Source organism: Caloenas nicobarica, chromosome Z, assembly GCF_036013445.1.
Source record: "Caloenas nicobarica isolate bCalNic1 chromosome Z, bCalNic1.hap1, whole genome shotgun sequence".
NCBI lineage: Eukaryota > Metazoa > Chordata > Aves > Columbiformes > Columbidae > Caloenas > Caloenas nicobarica.
In genome coordinates, this window is record NC_088284.1 from 97,982,693 (window position 1) to 98,001,674 (window position 18,982).

Sequence of the window (18,982 nt, forward strand, 5' to 3'; positions counted from 1 at the left end):
ATCTGGAAATAAAAGCTAGAAGTTGAGTCTGCTGAAGTGCTCCAGAGCTGTGGTACTATGGGGTGCTAGGCTGTGGGGAGAATGAAAACTAGAGCTAGGCTGAAGTCTGCCCCATGGGGCCTAGTGGTTATTTTTTTCACTCTTCCAGGTGGATTTGTCTCCCCTGAGCCAAGAGAGCCCTGGTGATGTGCAGGAGCCTTCTGGGAGGAAGCCCAGCGTATCTGTTGTCACTGCAGATGTTGGCCTTGTCAGCATGGTCCGACAGGGCATCCTGGCGCTGCAGCTGCTGCCCTCCAACTCCAGCGCAGGTTGGCTTCCTCCTCGGGGTTAAGGGTTGCCCAGTTGCTTATGAAGAGTTTTATTCCTCCTGCCTTGGGCTGAGATTGATTTTCTAAGGGCCGGTGCATAGACCCTTTTGTTAGGGATGACATTTCAGCAGCAGCTGTTGTTCTGCACTCTGTGGGCAAATTGCGGTGGTGGGAACAGGGAGGAGAGCAACTCTGCACCATGTGCTGTGTGTCACTGTGAGGGGATTTGTGAGGAAGCACAGCCATGACTGTTACTCAGAACAGCCCAGGGTGTGCAGAGCTGTGCCCCATCTGAGGGCTTCACTGTACCTAGTTGGGAAGTTTGCCAGCTCCAGAGTACCTTGGAAGCTGTAAACCAACCTCAGCATTTTCCTTTCTACTTGTGCCCTGCCTAAATTTTATCCCTCATGGATATGGCTGGAGAGTGGTATCTGGTTGAGATGGAGAATGCACTAAGATACTGCCTTCTTCACAGGTATCATAATAATTACGGATGGTGTGACGAGTGTCCCTGATGTGGCTGTGTGTGAGACTTTACTCAACCAGCTCCGCAGTGGCACTGTGGCCTGCTCCTTTGTACAGGTAGGTCTGCTGTTGTCTGTGAGCGTGTGGGCAGCTGCCTGCAAGAGAGAAGGAGACGAGTCGCTGTCACTAGTGTTCACCTTCAGAGGGGACTCCTCTGCCTCTCCAAGGCCTTGGCTGGTTCTCTCCCTTGTCCTCAGCAGTGCTGTACTCTCTCAGGTATTGTCTTTATCCATGCTGTAGGTGGGCGGTGTCTACTCATACGATTGCAGCTTTGGCCATGTTCCCAATGTCGAACTGATGAAATTCATCGCCATGGCCACTTTTGGTGCTTACCTCTCCACGTGCCCTGAGCTGGATCCCCTGAGCCTGGATCTGAATGTATATCACAAAGCGTTCCTGCTGTACTCCTTTCTGCGTACCGGCGAGTCCTTGAATCCAGAATACTACTGCGGTGAGGAGTGTGCATGTCTTCCTTCCAGCAGACAGATGTTTACAGCACCTCTCTTTGGGGTGACATCCCCAGGCTTGGTTATGCTGATGCCCTCACTTGTCTCCTCCAGGCCATTCTGAGTATTATGGAGGCGAGGAAAAGGCAGCAGTGTGTGTGCTTTGGCAAGAATGCTGCCGTCTCTAGCAGGCAGCATGGCATGCTTGTGCCTGGCTGAGAAGGAGGGCCCTGGGAGTGCACAGTATCTTGGAGCCCCCAGAGCTCTGTTGTCTCCTGTAGGCTCTGGGCAATGTTGGGCCGTGCTGCCTCTTCTGTAACTCCCCTCCTGGTTCCAGGAATTGAGTGAATTGGGGAAAATTAATGTCCCATTTTGCACCATTTCCCTTTTAGTGGAGTTCACTCAGCAAACTGCAGTTAGGCCTGCTGTGTTGGAACTTGGAAGGGGCGAGAAGCTCTCATCTGACCTTTCCTGCACACTGGCTAGCTTGCAGATGGGGACATTCTGGAGAGCTTGTCCTAACTGAGCTTGCAGATGGCAGTTTGGGTTGAACAACTAGACCCCTGAGAACTGTCCCAAATGCCTCTCTTGGTTGTTCTTATTTTGTGAGTGTTAGTGACCAAGAGTATGCCAGGGGAGATTAGTTACCACCCTTTCATGCCCTGACGATATGCTGGTGCCATCTGTGCTTTCCTTAACTCAGCAGCAGAAGCTGTATCCAGTGACAAGTTTGAAGAGAGTTGGCCTGGGACTTGGAAATGTTGAATCTTAAAAGGTTCTGGAGTTAGTCGTTTAAACTCAACACTTCTGCATCCTGATACCTTTTAGAAAGCACCTGGAAATTCAAGGTTTTCCAGGGAAAGGGGTAAAGCCCAAAAGCTTGCTGTGCGACTGTTGCAACAGCTGTGCAGTTTCTGCCTGTCCAGGCTAAACGTGTAACACCAGCGTGTGCCTTGTCACAACAGCTGTCCCAGGGGAAGCTGGGCCTGGCTCCCCACCCTGCCCCTCTCCCAGGCCTCTTGGTGACATGAGTGGACCTGTTTGTTGTGTTGCAGAATCAGGATTGGGTGTAACTGGTGCCTGAAGGATGTGCTGTTCTTCAGGCCAGCGAGTGTTCCTGGCAGTGTTTGCAGAGCACTTTGGGAGGGCTGTTGCTGTAGGGTGAGCAGCAGGGGAGCTGCTCCCTCACAAACCCCATCTGTGCCGTTTGCAGTGTCCCAGCATAGACTGTTCAATGAGCACCTGGTGTCTGCAAGCAGCAACCCTGCTCTGGCGATGAGGAGGAAGAAGCACACGGAGAAGGAGGTGCATGCTGACCTCGTGAGCATTGTCTCAGTCCGGCTGCGCGAGGGCTACAGCATCCGTGAGGTCAACATCACGAAAGGTGACTGTGCTGCGTTGGGGGCTGGAAGCTCGGATAGGACTGTTCTCAACTGTTTAGAGGAAAGTGCAGGGTCTGCCATCTCAGCAGAGTCACTGGTATTGTGGAGAAAGGAGCCATTTTCTGCAAATTCTAAGTTTGTTTTCTTGAACAATTGCCCAACGCAGAACTGTCCAGTATTGGTTGTGCAGCTGTGCACTTGCCATGCTCATTCTCTGTGGCTGTAAGTGCCTGGGGAGGGACAGATAGACTGTGACCCTCTGTATCCTGGAAATGAGTCCCCACAATTGCAGGGAAACTACTGACAGAACTTGGGGTCTTGCAAAGTTTTCTGAGATTTCCTCTATATTTCTCCTTTTTTCATCCCTTTCTAGTCCTTTGCTCGATGCACTCCAAAATACTAACACAAAGTTGAGCCCTTTGGTACAACAGATTTAATGCCTCCAAACTACAGTCTTCCAAAGGAAGAAACTGGGGGGAAACAAGGATATTGTTAGGTGAAAACGCCAAGCAGTCAGGACCATGACCAATACTAGAAGAACATTAAACCAGCCAGTGGTCCTGTTTTCTCATCTGACTCACAAGAGATTATTGCACCTGGAGTGTGAGAACAAGCCACTGACTGAGGACCTTGAGGGATATGAGTAGCCCAAGGAGTACCAGTAAACCCTGCCTGACCTTCCCTCTCCAGCTGTGACTAGTGGCTAGTACTTTAACTGAAGCAGAGATGAGGAAATCCAAATAGAAGTTATGAATTGCACGCAAGAGAAGAAATTATTGTTGGCCTTCACAATGACCAGCAAAAAGCCAGGAGGACGGGATTCTTAAAACAGTGTAAACGTGTACAACACATGGTGACCCACTACCTTCAACTATTCTTTTTGGGATGTTAGTACACAAAAGATGTTTTATATCAGAAAAATCAAAGTCTGTGATACAACTCCAAAATCATTCCAAACTTGCCATGTTATGTTTTCTGTGAATTTACTGTGGTCTGCCTTAAAAACCGTGTAAATATGTTATGCAACTGCTCTGCTTGGAAGATTGTCCCAGAGCTTCTTTGCTCTTTCTCTAGCTTCCTTTCTAAACTCACTCAGACTGAATTAGACCTGTGTGACTTTATTATCCTTAATTAAGTTTATCCTCCATCTCTGGTATTGCACAAACACGTTTAAGAACAATGCCTTTCTCCCTGTAACCTTTCTTGTGGCAGGTTAAGCAAACCAATGTTTCTGCCTCCTTTTGTAAGAGCAGATTTTCTGTTCTGTTTATTTATCTCAACAGCACATCTTTTTTTCTCCTCAGTTGTTCACTTTTTGCAGTTTGATGTCGTATTTCTTGAAACAGTTGATAAGAGTGTTGTAAATGTGGTTTTGTCAGTGCCTTGTTCAGTAATGCTAATACTTCCCTGCTTCTGAAATGAAATACCATATCTGATAGACCAGGAATCACATGAGCTTTCTCCATGATTGCATTGCATTGTTAGCACAGAAATCCCTGCATCTTTCACACACTTTTGCTTCCAGCTCATGAGTCCTTAAGGGTGTTTTATTGGTTTTTATTTGTTTGTTTAGTAGTCCCTAAATGTGGTATTCATCACGTAATAGTACACTTTAAGTTCATCTCACTGGGTTCAGCTCACTGTTCCTGTGCGATGACTGGGAATGAATTGCAGTTTTGGCCTGATGCTTCTTACAGACTGAATGGATCTAAACTAGCTTTTTTGGGAAGGTTGCTAACAATCGTATTAGGTGGGATAATTTCTAAAGTTGGTCTTCCAGGAATATCCCTGATTTCTTGTTTCAGGAGTTTTCTATTAAAAGTAATAATCTGTTAAGATTTCCTGTTGATGCAGGTATTCTAGTGACGTCTGCAGATTGCTTTTGCTAATCTCCTGTAGGTGTGGCATGAGGTACTTCCCTTAAATCCAGGCAGATTAGGTCCGTTGCACTTTCGTTGTCTAAGAATGTCTATGAAACAGTCCAACAAGTCAGTTCCTGTTCATGCTGTGCTCAGTATTGTGTCTTTAGTCCTTCTGTGCACCAGTTCCCTTACCGCTTGGACAACGCTGGAGAAAGAGCCTTTCTTAATCTGGCAGCAATGGTGAAGTGCTCTTGTGACTGTGAAGTCCTGCATAGAAATTCTGGAAGAGGTAGCAAGTGTGAATCGTTCAAAAAACAACCAGGCAAATTCACATTTGTACCTTTTTACACAAAGGTGTAGCCACAGCCTCTGGCTCAGGGTACCATAAGGCAGCAAATTCAGGACTCTGGAAGACTATCAGAAATACCACCACGTGTTCACCATGCTCCCTGCTCTCTCCTCTGGGTATTTTCCTGCCACCTTTTAGCCCTTGGAATGCTGAACAGGTTGATCTTCCATTTTTACGAGAGAGGACAGCAGAAGAGCAGCTGCACTAGGTCCGAATTCCCTTCTGTGGTGAATAGCTATGGGCAGGTGCAGAGCGAGGAGTGAGAATGGGATAAATGTACATGATATCTCCCTTCTCGTTATTTCTTCCCTTTAAGCACTCTCTATCTCTTTGTAGCTCAGGGGCTCCCTGAGCCAGAAATACTTCCTGTGTATTTTGATAATGTTTTTTTTAGAAAGAGTTTAAAAATCAAATGTCTGAGGTATCAAAAACACAGTCTATATTTCTATGCCAGCCTTCAGAATAGTAGCAGATAATGTTACTTATACTTCGGAAAGGTTAAATGCTCTGGGGAGTTTCTGGCTGTGATCAGAAAAAAACTTTTGAACTAAAAGTAGAATTCATAAAAGATGAAGACATTGAAACATTCAGCACTGCCTCTGCTAAGGAAAAGCATGTTTGGCTAATTGAAGCTCTCTGCACCATTCTGTAGAGAAGTGTATAACAAAGAACAGTTAATTAACCCTGATTGCCAAAAGCTTTTGCCAAAACTTGCAAACTAAAGGCTGTTAAGGAGCCAGCTGGCTGTGAAGCGAGAAGAAAGAGTGCAGTTGTGGACTTTGACACTGCCGCTTTTCTGCTTCACTTCGCCAAAGGCAAAATAGAATAAATAGCTAGATTTGTGCTCAGAGTTGCCTGGAGAGGTTATTTGTGATATTTATAAGTGCTCTGGTTACCCTCACTATTTGATTTTAGATATTTAGATGTTTAGAAGGCTACTATGGTTAGTTAGGTATGCAGAAGTGCTTGCGAAAGGGGGAGGATTAGAGGGTATGGAAGGGAGAGAAGCTGTGTCTGAGAAGCTGTGTGGCTATGGGGTGTGATGGACCTCAGTTTCTCTCCTGTTTCTGTCTGGGACAATGTCAGACGATTGTCCTCTGTGATTAAAAAAAAAAAAAATTCTCTACTGACCATTTTGTGTTACTGTGTGTTGAGGAGAGCCTGGAGGACATTTTTCAAAACCTCATTTTCCTCTGTGAATTGGTTCAGCACCAAAAATGGCTGGGCACAAACTGACCAGTGAGAAGGGCTGTTCTCAGTCTCAGGGACTGGCAAGACAAAGTGATTTTTCTAAAAATGAAAGCTGGACTTTATGAAAGAAATCAAAGCAGCAAAAACTTGTATTAGCTGTTAAGTCAAGAACCAGAAATAGATTGATTTGCAGTAAGAACAAGCTAAAGATTCATCTAGGTATGACTTCAAACTAAGCAAATATTTTGCCTGCGTTTTAGTTTTACTTGTGTTGGATCGTAGGAGTGAAGCCAGGATGACTAATGGAAACACAGGTGGAAGTAGGAAATATTTTCATTAATGATCTAGGCGAAAATGTCGGAATTTACTTATCATGTTTACTGTTAATGAAATGGAAAGACTTTGTTATGAGAACCAAAATATTGTGCAGAAAGCAGTGGATGAGCACTGAAGTAATAAGAGTGAAGTGACAGTATGAAATGGAAAGAGACAAGTTTATAAATTCTTGTTTAGTCTCTCTGATAAACTAGACAATCTTCATATGGAAGCAACAGATGGTAGAACCCTGGCCAAGTGTATGTGTAGTAACACAAAGCACCCATTGTGAAAAATATTAGTGGCCTTAAATAAAATCCTGGTAATCCCTCAGATGAAATACAGGTGAAATATAGTATATATACCTTTGATCATCTTTTTTTGGGAAAGATGAATTCTTGAGGTGCAGGAAGGTCTGGGGTGGTTAAGGGGAAGGATATTCTGCTGGTGATTGTGGCTTGGTTTAACCTGCACAGTAACAGCTGAAACTGGGTAAGGATTTCTCCCCCTAGTGCATGATCCTTGTCAATGTTATGGAAATGAAGCTTCTCAGAAGAAAAACAATTTAATCAAAAGAAAATGGAGCATGAATTTGGCATGTACTCTGGAAGGTTTCTTCTAAACACTGATGGGGGAAGAGAACTCTGAGGGAGCCTCCCAGCAGAGACCGTGGGAGCAAAAGGCAAGGTGGCTTTTAAATGGAGTGTAATTGGCCTATGAAGGGGATGGCATGATGTGCCTATGACAGCAGCAAATGCAACTCTGCAGGAAACTTAGGATCCAGGCTGATGACCTGTTCGGATGATTTCCAGCACATACAATCACTTATCTCACAAATGTTGCAAGCCCAGCAAACTGCAGAGCAGGCTGGACATCAGAAACGATGACTGAGCAGTTGAAACAGCAGTGTGGCACTGTTATAGAAAGTCATTTGTTTCCCTGGCTTGTTTTAGTACAAATACATATGCACGGTCAGCAGGACTGTGACAGTTTTCTGCTCTTCTGGCTTGGTGAGGCTTGCTGGCAGGTGCTTGCATTAATCTTGCTAGAGGTGCAATGGCCCGCTTAAAGAAAAAGGTAAAAAAATGTATAGTTTGAAGAATGGGTGAATGTTTATTCTTAACTTTGTAACTTTGGAAGGAGAAGAAAAGGGTAAACATGGTGAGAAGCTTTTGATGTTTGAAGTTCTAGATTGCATGAAATACTGTCTGTGCAGGAAGAACATGGAGTTTGATTCAAGAAGTGGGCCTCACCTTCCAGGTTGTTTATGGTCTGGGCCCACCATGTCTAAATGTCCATGTTTCTGCAGTGGGATAGAGTAACTCTGCAGAGTGCAGATGACAAAACTTTACAGCTTAAAGGCCCTGCTCATCTGTGCTAAGCAACAGTTTTCTTGGAAATGAAGATGAAGCTGCAAAGAAGAGAGCCCATTGTGAATGTCAGCACCTCCCCTGAGTTTCAGTTGCCTTCTCTAGTGTGGATACTATGTGTACATTTAAAAACTGTTCACCAAATGCTTACTGTGTAAGCAAAGCCTCGCTCTGTTGGGGAGGAGAGAGAATGACTTCAGCTAGAGCAAACGGCTGTTAGATTACCTTGTCCTCCTCATAGCAATCAAACAGTTTCACAGTACTGCTGGGGGTCCCTGGTCAGAGATAAAGCTCAGATGTGTACCAAACAAGCACTTGAACTTATTCCTCTGCTCCCATGCAGGTGGGTCTCAGCTGGAGGTGAAACTAGTGCTGCTTTGGAAGCATAACATGAGGATAGAGTACTTAGCTGTGACACCCTGGCCCCTGGACCCATCAAAGCGCAGCACATGGGTAGAGGTGACGATGGAGGGAAGCTATGACATCTTGCACGACATCAGTTGCACCATGAGGAAGCCTATCACCAGTCTGTACCGCACTACAGTCATCCGGCGCTTCTGGAACACCTTGCAGAGGTGAGCCAGACCATCCCCAGCAGTTCCCAATGTCTGATATGACCAAGAAATTCCTTCCTGGGCATGCTGGGGCATGGGTTATGCAGGTGGCCATCCCAACCCAGGGTCCCAAAGGAATGTGCTCTGAGGAAGAGGCATGACTGGTGGCAAGCTTGCTGTCTAGGCAAGGAAAAAACTCAAACTGGCCTGTGACCTAGTCTGTAAGATTGCTTCATGGTGAAGATATTGCTGCCCCCGAGTCCTGATTGTGTGGTGCAAACCTTAACTGTGACTGCCATCCCATGGAGGTGGGCTGTTCTTACGGCACAGCCTTGCAACTGTGCTGCATGGTCACTCTAGGAGGAACACCTAATGTCTCTGGGCTTGAACGGCCTGTGGGTTATAACCGTTTCCTGGCCAGGGTGACTATTACTCCCTGCTATTTGGCAGATTGCTTTTCTAGCACTTCATTCCCAACTTGGATCATCTGCCTTGTATATTAGGCTGTTACACTTGAACTTCCTTAACATGCTCTTTGCAATCAGGTGTTGAATCCCAGCATTCCTCTAGAAAGTGATGTTGGTGTAGATGGGTTCCCAATACCCCGGGAATGCTGTGTATGCAGGCACTAGGCTGACTGGGGCAGGACCAGGGAGAGTGTGGGCTTTTGTGGCTAACTGCCTTTTCTCTTTCAGCATCAACCAGACAGATCAGATGTTGGTTCATCTGCAGTCTTTTGACACAGTCCCAGAACACTTCACCATTCCTGAGAGCACCAAGAATGGGGTGCCCCTCTTCTACATCCCCCCAGGCTCTACCACTCCGGTATGTTTGCACTCTCTCCCATTTAATGTGGGATAGCTTGTCCCTCCTGCCTATTCTATCTCTCACCAGGGGATGCTGAGTTCCAACAGGCAATCAAGAACTTCTGTAACTCTCAGGCTTCGTCTCTTCCTCTTTGTCCTGCTCAGTAACAGAGTTCAGGTGTAATGCAGTACCCCTCAACATCCCATCCCATACTTTTCCCCCTGTGAGACATCACCTTCTGTCTTTATTGCTGTAGCTACACTTCTAATTCCCACAAAAAGTCTCCTAAGTATGCTGTTAAGCCTTCTCCTGTAGTGATGTGAGACCAGTGGGGATGCTGACATGCTTATTTTTGCCATGCTTTTTCAGTGGATACCTGATATGTGTAGAGTTCCTGCTGGCAGTCTTGTGCCCTGGTGATGTAGCTCAGCACTGTCAGGTGAAGACATAGGATGTACTGAATAGTTGTTTTTAATAATCTCATTGCTCTGAGCACTCATGTGGAAGGTGCAAGAGAGATACTTGTCGTCTGCACAGCAGAAACTAAACAAAATATGAGCTAATAGTTTCCACTGCAAAATTCAAATTCGTTGAAGCTCACTGAGCAGAAGTGCTAGCGTATTATCTATGCCCTACTGGCAGTGTCCTTGGCATTGCTGGAAGATAACTAGCAGATATCAAAGCTAGAGACACTTTAAATTAAGAGAACTATCCTTTTAATTTTATTGCTTAAGTCCTTCTTAGGTTTGCCTAGTAAACTTTCACTGTGTATGTAACCCATAGTATATCTTAAGCGTCCGATCTTATAGCTAACCACCACTTTATTTGTGTGTCAGCAGAGTTGCTATAGTTGGTGGAATCACAGTTTTATCATACAAACATGTTAGAGTTGCCCAATGCCACCCATTGCTGATACCCTATTTGCATAAGCACTCTCAGATGAGTTATCTCAGCATTTAATTGCTCTGCTGACACAAGCCATATATCCCCCTCTCAATCAGAAAGCACACCATTACATATGCCGTCTTTTCCGTGGTTATTTAATTGATGCTAAGTAGCTAAATTCCTGATTAGCTTGACATTTCAGGAACCTAATTTATTTTTGCTCACATTGTGCTGCCTGTTTTAGTGTGAACACAGTTATTCTGCTGAGAGGCAGTTACCAAAAGCCAGGGTTGTGGCTCCCCTTCTAGGCTTCCACAGCTCAGCAACCAGAGAAATTCCTGATCTCTCTGGGGTGGAACCAGACAGTTTCTTGCTGAATGTTGCCCTGTACTTTTCTCAGGTGCTATCCCTGCAGCACAGTGGGTCTGACTCGAGCCATTCCCAGTTTGCCTCCTACTGGAAGCCTATTCTTTCCATGGATGCCAACTTCTGGCAGAGGTGGCTGCACATGCACCGTATAGTCCTCCTCCTGGAGCATGACACGTATGTAACCGGCAGGGCTGAGTTCACGGGCGCAGTGTGGGCCAGCCTGGGAAAACAGGGTGTCCAGTTCAGCCTGGTTGCAGAGTATGGTGAAGGCTCATTTATCTAAGAGCGATCGTGGGTTGGGAAGTCATCTTTGTCTAGAGGGGGCTGTTCTTAGGAGCATGCATGGTTTGTCAAGTCCCTTTTGGGTTTGGATTTCCTGATTGCAGGGGGTTTGGGCTATTCAGCTGGTGCTATCCCACATGTTTTCATTTGCTGCTGGAAAACGTCTTCCCCAAAAGCATTGCTTTCCTGGGGCTGGTCCTATTTGCAGAGTTATGTGAATATTAGCCATATATTGAATGAAGGGAGGTAGAAACGATACAAGGGTATGTTCTCTGCAAGGCAGAGAGCAGGATCCCTGTGCACTCGGGGAGTGTGACGCTGGCCATCAGGCACAGGCAGTGGAGGTGCTTGGGAGTGGGCTGCTTTGGAGGAATAAAGCTGGTGTACTAGTCAGAGGATGGGCTGACATGGGGAAAGAAGAGAAACTGTGGTTCTAAAAGGACTTTCTGCCACACCCTGCAGGCCTGTGCCCAAGCACCTACACACGCCGGGCAACAACGGCCGCTACAGCACTATCCAGTGCCGCATCTCTCACTCGGCGCTCACCTCCTTGCTGCGGGACTGGAGCAGCTTTGTGCTGGTGGAGGGCTACTCCTACGTCAAACTGATACACGGGTGAGTGGCTTTGAAGCAGTCCCGTGTGGGGAATCGGGCATATGGCCAGACCAGAGATCGAGTTAGACCAGTACGCCGTGATGGGCTAGAAGCAGATGTCTAGAGGAGGGGATAAGAGCATGGCAAGCACATATGAAACCCTGCATATTCTGAACTGCTGCCACTGGGTTCCAGGTGCAGCCAAGAGGGAGAGGGAAGCCAGCTGCAGGGTTTGTGCGTACTAGAACTGACATGTGGTGCTGCCAAGTTGTGTGGGCTGTTGAGCTCTCTGGAGAGCAGGCCTCTGCTAGGTCTGACATGACAGAGCAGCAAGATCATGCTATTTCAGCCCTGTCTTAATCCCTCCTCCCCTAGCTCTGAAGATCCCACACCTACCTCGTTTTATGTGGTGCGGATCATCTCCAAAGCTCCCTGCATGGTTCTCCGGCTGGGGTTCCCCATTGGCACACCTGCCCAGGCCAGGAACAAGGTGAGAGCTGCCTGGCTGCTTCCTGGGGTAGGAGCAGAGCAAGAAGTTCCGGATGTGGAAGTGGCGGGTAGATCACAGGTGACACTGTGGGCAGATATCTTCTAACAACTAACTACTATGTTAAGGCTTAGGTGGGTGTGAAGTTACTGTAACAGAAACGGACAGTTTGGACAAAGCTTTCAGTGTTAAGTCTGTGAAAGAACTAAACCCAAACACTCAATGATCAATAGAATAGCTGGTCACCTGAATGTTTTTCCTACTGCTTAATTCAAGTGTGGGGCTTTAAATGACTCAAAGGTTATCTAGTCTATCCTTGTGACCAAAACCACAACCGATACTTTGTGTCAGGAACACCAGATACTTGTCTGACTCATCTGTAGGGACCTCTGTGATGGATGTGCTACACATTTCTTATGCTGTCTGCTTCAGTAGGTGGTGAATTGCATACGTATATTGTATCATTTGGGCAAGGAGGAGTTAGAGTTAAAATGTGAACAATGCCCCATATGAGCAATGCAGGGAGAGAAAAAAATCTAATACCCACACAATGTTCTAAAGAGATGCAAGTCTGCTAGGTAGACTTTTAATAACCTCTTTGTATCACAAGAAGTGGGCTGCCCTAGTCAGACGTGGAAGGTGGGGTTCCTGCATGGACTGTTTCTCCAGCTGTAATGGCTGAGACGAGTCTAAGTGTTCCTGGGTAAAACAGTAAGCATGAGAAAGTTGTCCTGCTATTAAGCTGTATGAACCTTTTGTTATAAACAAGAGGTTTATCATTAAACCTTGATGTTTTGTCTTCGTGAAAGAATTCTCTCGTTTGTCTCTCTTAGCTTTAGTGTTAGATTAGTCCGAGGAGTAGGTGATAAACATGGGAAGGACCATCTCTTTCTGAGATAATGAACCCAGATAATACTAAATGCTCTGGCACTCTGGAGGATCTATGTGTTCATGTCTTCAGGGGATCCAGGCCTTGGGCACTGGTTGCTGGGCCAACACATGGGCTGGTAATGCCAAGTGAGGGGTTTTATGAAGGAGTTCCCTCTGGCAGGTGTAAGTTAATACCTGTCTCATGAAGAAGAAGTGAGATGGGCAGCACACCCTGCAGCTCTGGGCAAGCTCCAGATCGTTGCACCAGGAGCTATATTTAGTCATGCAAAATATTTTGGTTTGGTTTCTTTTTGCCTGCCATAAGGCTGATTAGCTAGCCAGTGTGGAGGATGGCAGTAGAACTCAGCCTGCCTTGTTTAAGGAGAAAGGGTTTTTTGTGTTGACCTATTCAAATTTCCAGTGTTTAGGGGAAGGAAAGCACTTGATACAGCCTGACTTTCAGAAGGCTCTTGATGAGACTCCCATATAGGGCCCTGCTGTAGAACTGGAGCAAGAATGGGGTGTTGTAAAGCAGAAACTGTCTTGGGGAACAAGGCAAGGAAACTCAAATCAAAGCAGAAGCTGTTTGTGGTTTTCTCAATCTTTTTACTAGTCAAAGGGTAGGGAACTTACCTGCAGGGAGGTAGCCAGGTAGTGAGGGAAAACCTGCAGGTGGAACAAAGCTATTTGTGGTTTTCTGCCCTTTCAACCTATGTGCTTTGTGGACACCTAAGCAGCACAATGGTGGCTGGAAGCCAGTATTGATAACTGCCAAATAATGCACCTTGGATTTGGGTGCTCAAACAACATCAGCTATTCTGTATTATCAGTATGAAACCACGAAGGGGAGCCCAGTGGCATCGCAGTGCAGAAAAGAGCTCTGCTTCACGTTTGGGTTTCGGGGCACTCCGTTCCTTGAAAAGAACATAATAATGATGGGGAAAGTTGCTGAAACAATTAGTGTTGAGGGAGACGGAGAGCTGCTGTTCTCTTGTTTACCTACGATGGTGATGGAAATTAAAAGGAGTTGAACAAAGATCGTGAAAAGAAACCTAACCATGGAATTTCAAAGAAAACACTGAGGCATTGTGAGGATCAGATGCTGGTGTGGGTAGAACCATATTCAGGGCTGCTGAAAGCTAAAAAGAGTAATTGGGAAGTTGGTTTAAAAGTATCTGGGTAAACATTAACGTAAAAAATAACCTAAGCTCTTAAAAGCTTTTACCATAAAGGTTTGATGCATGAATGTGATAGTGGGGAAACACATCAGCTGTGGGAACAGTCTGGCTCTGTCTTATATATACTAGTTTACACTAACTGTAGGCTGTTGAAGAGGGGAGGAATGAGGGTGGGTACTCAGACTGCTTCTGTGGAGGAGGTGGCATGCAATTAATTTGAAAGTTATGGAAGGCGATTTCTTCAGCCTTGAAATCATCTTTGTTTTTTGGACCTTTCCTTTGCTTTTAAAAATATTTGTAGTTGTTAAAATGTGGATGTAAGAGTCTTGTGTCATCTTGGTCTTGCCCTCACTAGTGCCTCAGAAGTAAAATTACCTTTAACTCCTGCTCATCTGTGTATTTAAGGAGCATTCTATTCCTTTTAGTCAAGCTCTTGTTCTGGAAGCTTATTTTGAGTAGCTTATGTCTCCAGACAAAGGTGGTCACGTTTACCTTTTGCTTTTGCCATGACAGATAGTGGAGGAGTTACGGGACCGAATCTTGCAGCTGCGCTTTCCCCACAGGGTCCAGAGCAAGGAGGCCACTCCAAAAGCAAAGAGGAAAATGTTTGGCAATAGTTCTCCCTCCAAGTCTCCACCTGTGGCTGGGGCCCCATCAGCCCTCTCAGACAGACCCTGCCTCGTTGTGCTGCACAAACCCTTGGAGAAGCTACTCATCAGGTAGTGATAGAGATCTGGGCCACCAGCACAGCCTCCTGCCCTGGGAAGTGGGAGAGAGAAGACTCTGTGGGTGGTGCTGCCACTTGCAGGATGAGAGTGCCGTGAATCTGGTGCTTGTTGGGGTGGGTTTGGGTTGCGTGGCTGGGAATAGCAGCTGTCATCTGGGAGGGCTGTGCCCTTCAGCTGGAAGTCTTGCTGGACAGGCAGATTTGTTACTTTTAAATGATATGATGCAGAAGTACGTTTAGGTAGCACTGTCTGAGCAGGATCCTGTGCTGGGCTTGCCATGGGCTGCTGGAGGGCTCTATCCTGGGCCCAGCAAGCAGGCTGTGAATCCATACAGCTCTGGCCCCGAGCAAAGCTTGCTTTCCACCTCAGTGAGCCACACTTCTGCCTTCTAGGTATGAGAAGCTGCCCTCTGACTATCGAGCCCCCTTCATTCTCAACTTGGAGCATCCCCCAGTGTCTGGCCCGCTCACTATGGTGGCCAACCGTACTGCCTCTTCCACCCTGGCCTCGCTGTCCCGCTACTTCTATCACCAGCGCTGGATCTGGAGTGTCCAGTCGGGGATGGCACCGGCTGTGCCCATCACCGCTGTAGCCCAGCTCCTTTCCATACTCACGGAGTAAGTCACAGACCTGAACAGGGTGATATCTCCAGCTGGTCCTGGGGATGCAGGGAAAGCAGGGTGGATCTGAGGCCTTGTTATGGGTAACAGCTGAAGCTGCTGTGCAGAGGGTTTTGACCCTGAACACAGCCTCTACAGCTGCTTGGGCCAGTGCTTTACCAAGTTCTGCAGCTGCAGTTGAGAGAAAGGAGAGTCCTGGAAAACATACAAAAGAACAAAAGGCATTACTGTGGACTATGCTGATCTTCACACAGGCTGTCCTGTGCAAAGTGTAACATCTACCTGTTGTCTGTGGGTAGCTCCCTGTCTTGGGAAGGAAGGTGTTATGGGGTGAAGGGTACAGTCATTCTTGTATGTAAGGCTTGCAGTATAGGTAGAAAAGCCCTCCATGTCTGACTGACTCTCTGTTGCCAGGGTTCGTCTGTCAGAGGGTTTCCACTTTGCCTCCAGTGGGGATGGAATTATCAATATGGTGCTGGAGCTGCCCATACAGGTAAGTCTGGGTGCTCCAGTGTGGACACAATCCTTCATTGCTTCTTCTGAGGTGGATTCACCTTCCTGTGATGGGATTTCCCATCCACTTCTAGCACATAACCTTGTCATGTAGTGTGGTGGGAGACCTGCATCCTCCCCTGCAGTACAGGAGCTTGTGGGTTGGGCATTTTCCTGTCTTCATCTGCAGTTACAGAGCTGCTTTGCCGGCAGGGCCATGCTGTGCTGAAGGAGTTGTTTGGGCTGGGACGGGCTCCCTCTCACCACCGCTGCTAGTGGAGCTGGGCAATGCGGCTGTGTTTGTGGGGGGCACTGGGTAAGTGTGGGCTGTTGCTGCTGGCCAGGCTCATGCAGTGTCTCACCTCCAGACTGACAGCTCAAGTGAGAGCACTGGTGGCAGGGAGAAGCACACCTGTGTCGTCCAGTACATCCTCTTCCCACCGCACTCCACCTCCACCAAGGACAGGTGAGGCTTTTTCTCCCAGGGAGGGGCTGGCAGTGGAGTCGTGGGCAGTGTGGGAAGGAAGGAGTCCCCTGTCATCTAGTGCAGACAACTGGCTGTTATGGATTGATCACCAGTTAGCTGGGGCTTTGCCTTGGTTTGTGTGGCTGCTCTTATAGCTCTGTGAGGAGCTGCTGGCTCTGGGCCATCTCGCAGGACTTGCCTTATGTCTTTCCTCCAGCTTTTCCACAGATGATGACAATGATACAGAGGTAGAGGCCATTGAAGTGGACACAGAACTGAACCTGGTCACTGAATGCTGGGTAGAGCCACAGAGTGGCCTTGTCCACAGTACTGCTGAGAATTGGAAGCACCTCCATGGCTTGCCCTACCAGAAAATACCTAAAGCGGTGAGTTCCTGGAGGGGTAGGGACATGGGCTCTTTTGTGGAAGGAGAAGGGGTTATTTTGCAGGTGCACCACAACAAGCACTGCAGGTGAATTATTGAGGGCCAGAAGAGAAGGGAATGCTGTTAACTAAAGAGTCGGAGATTTCTAAAAGAAGAACTGGGCTTCTGGATAGAAAAGTTTTCTGGATTGCAAGACAGTGGATGCAGTGCTGCTCTGGGATAGGTGGGAAAATGCAAATTACTTTGTCAAGAGCTTTTTCCATTGGAGGGGAGTGAGCTGGACCAGAGCAGGGATTGCAGGCAGTGCTGCCCATGTACCTCCTGAACAAGGCAAAAAGAGGCTGAAGGGCTGGTGGAGAAGGAGGGAACAATGACTGAGAGTAGGGCAAATCAGGGGATGGGATTATGGGTGTTTCCTCCCCTTGCTTTTAGACTGTTTTCTCCTGCATTTGGGGGTAATAATTCTGCTGCATACAGCTGAGCCTTGACTGCTTATTGCAGCTCTTTCCCCGGGACCTTGCGTGCATTGCCACTGTGCTGACCTTTGAGTACATCAGCCAGTTGTGCCAGAACAAGGACTGGGTCTGCCCTCCTTCAGACACCAAAGCTTCTGAAGGTGAGTCCAGCATATATGTCTGAGCAGATTTGATGGAGCAAGAGACAGCTGGACCCTGAATGTCTCAGGGCCCATTAGAAGTTTCTGGATGGTGGAACAGGTATTTTGACAATGACTTTCTTGACTTTGGCTGTGGATCACTCTATTGCACTTGTGCCAGAGACATGGCTTCATTCTGGGAAGGTCAAAAAAGCATTGAGGCTTTCTGCCCAGACTGGAAGCGTGATTAGGTGACCTTACTTGAGCGGGGGGGGCGGACCAGATGACCTGCAGACGTCCTTTCCAACCTCAACCATTCTGTAATTCTATGAGAGGGGCTCCTTTATGTGAATGTGGCAATAAGCCCAGGGGACTCTTCCAGCAAGCTGCCTCTCTGCAGGCAGCTCACAACCTGCTGCAGCCTCCAGTAGGCTTTGCCTGCTCCTCACATTCATTCTATGTATCCCTCTGCCCTCCTAAGCAGAGAGACTTGGGCAGCGTTGCTGTGTTACCTTCACTTGTGCTGCCTTCACCGTGTTTAGGGCTGGCACTGTGCACATGGAGGTGACCTGGCAAGCAGGGCCATGTGGTGCCCACAGATGTGTTACATTCCCAGTTCTTGTTGCAGATCCAGACATGGGGGCTGGTTTTCGAGTACATGAGGTCCCATTCCACTTCAACCTTATGAAGCTGTTGCCCAGGTGCCAGCAGGTTGAAATGTTCTTCCTAATGCTGACAAAAGGTAGGTGCCACTTCACCATCTGCCTCCTCTTCTCCTAACTCCATGGCTGTGGGCACCCTGCTCTGTGTGCTTGTCTCCCTGGGCAGCAGGCATGTGAGAGCTGCCATGCCTCTTTCAGTAGCTCAATGCTGTTCTTCCCATCTCTGCAGCCCGAGGGCTGTGCAGGAATATTGCTGTTTTTCTTGGAATTATAGTTTTGGAAGAGGTGCTTTCAAAAACATTAAACCTAGACTGTTGCTCTGTGCTGGTGGTTTCTTGTCTTTAGCCCCAAACATCTCCAGAACAGTTACAGTAGCAGAATGAGTCAGTGCAGGGTGGCTAATGATGCTGGAAGACCAGAGGTTACTCAACACTCTCCAAGTCAGCCTTACAGAGGTGCTGTGGGAAATGCCTGGCTGTGTGGAAGTGTCACTATGTAAAGGGCTGTCTTTTGGGGGACTGGACAGGTGGTAGCTGTGGAGATTCTGTCTCTGAAGCTGCCATGGTTCTGTTTTGGAGCAGAGAATGAGGAGGTGACCAAGGACTCTGCGTTTGTGCCCAATGAAATGCTACTAAACCTCTTCCATGGCTGCCTGCAGCATGACCTCAGTGACCGGGAAATCCCCATGGCTGATGCTGATCATGTGGCTTTCATGGAGCAAGTTCTGCAACGGGATCGCGATGGCCATCAACCCCCCTTCACACTCCCTGTGATCAAAGGTAAGGGCCAGGAGTGTGGCAGCAGTGACATTGAGAGCTGGGGGGTTTTGGAAGCCTTGCTTTCAAGTCTCTTCCTTGGCTGGTGTTTCTCAAGTTGGTTTCTCTGTGCTCCATTTCAGAAGAAACCCTGAAAGCTGCTGGCACCCTGGAGCAGCAGGATGCTTCTGCATCCTATCATCTTGTTGGCAGCAATGGCACCAGGGATATGACTGGCTCCACAAGTACTCTGCAGGTACTGGTCCTCCTCCCGAGCCCCCTCTGAAGGCAAGGTGGCAGCTGTTGAAGAGCAGGAGAGTTAGCAGGAAGGTTGAGAACAGGTTGAAAGGCTGGTGTTTTCCCCATGCTTGGTAGCAGCTTAAGCTGTAGCCTGTGGCTGAAGTCAAGCAGGAATCTTGTGGGTGTGTGAATAGTTGCACTCACCGTGGGCCTAGCCTTTTACAGTAGCTGCTCTGAGAATGGTGCAGGGGGTGGCCAGAGTGAT

At 47.5% G+C, this 18,982-nt stretch overlaps 1 protein-coding gene across 4 annotated transcripts in view; it reads left to right on the top strand.

Moving 5' to 3' along the window:
* SZT2 (SZT2 subunit of KICSTOR complex) overlaps positions 1–18,982 on the top strand; it is a 57,424-nt gene that overhangs the window by 5,750 nt on the left and 32,692 nt on the right. For all 4 annotated transcript variants that reach the window (XM_065655568.1, XM_065655570.1, XM_065655569.1 and 1 more), the window contains exons 6-23: positions 149–308; positions 784–890; positions 1,074–1,284; positions 2,493–2,663; positions 8,092–8,323; positions 8,998–9,127; positions 10,395–10,537; positions 11,108–11,260; positions 11,615–11,729; positions 14,288–14,493; positions 14,895–15,119; positions 15,537–15,615; positions 15,983–16,080; positions 16,298–16,466; positions 16,967–17,081; positions 17,689–17,802; positions 18,304–18,501; positions 18,621–18,733. In XM_065655568.1, the coding sequence (XP_065511640.1) occupies positions 149–308; positions 784–890; positions 1,074–1,284; positions 2,493–2,663; positions 8,092–8,323; positions 8,998–9,127; positions 10,395–10,537; positions 11,108–11,260; positions 11,615–11,729; positions 14,288–14,493; positions 14,895–15,119; positions 15,537–15,615; positions 15,983–16,080; positions 16,298–16,466; positions 16,967–17,081; positions 17,689–17,802; positions 18,304–18,501; positions 18,621–18,733 (2,739 nt within the window). The remainder of the gene's footprint in view (positions 1–148; positions 309–783; positions 891–1,073; positions 1,285–2,492; positions 2,664–8,091; positions 8,324–8,997; positions 9,128–10,394; positions 10,538–11,107; positions 11,261–11,614; positions 11,730–14,287; positions 14,494–14,894; positions 15,120–15,536; positions 15,616–15,982; positions 16,081–16,297; positions 16,467–16,966; positions 17,082–17,688; positions 17,803–18,303; positions 18,502–18,620; positions 18,734–18,982) is intronic.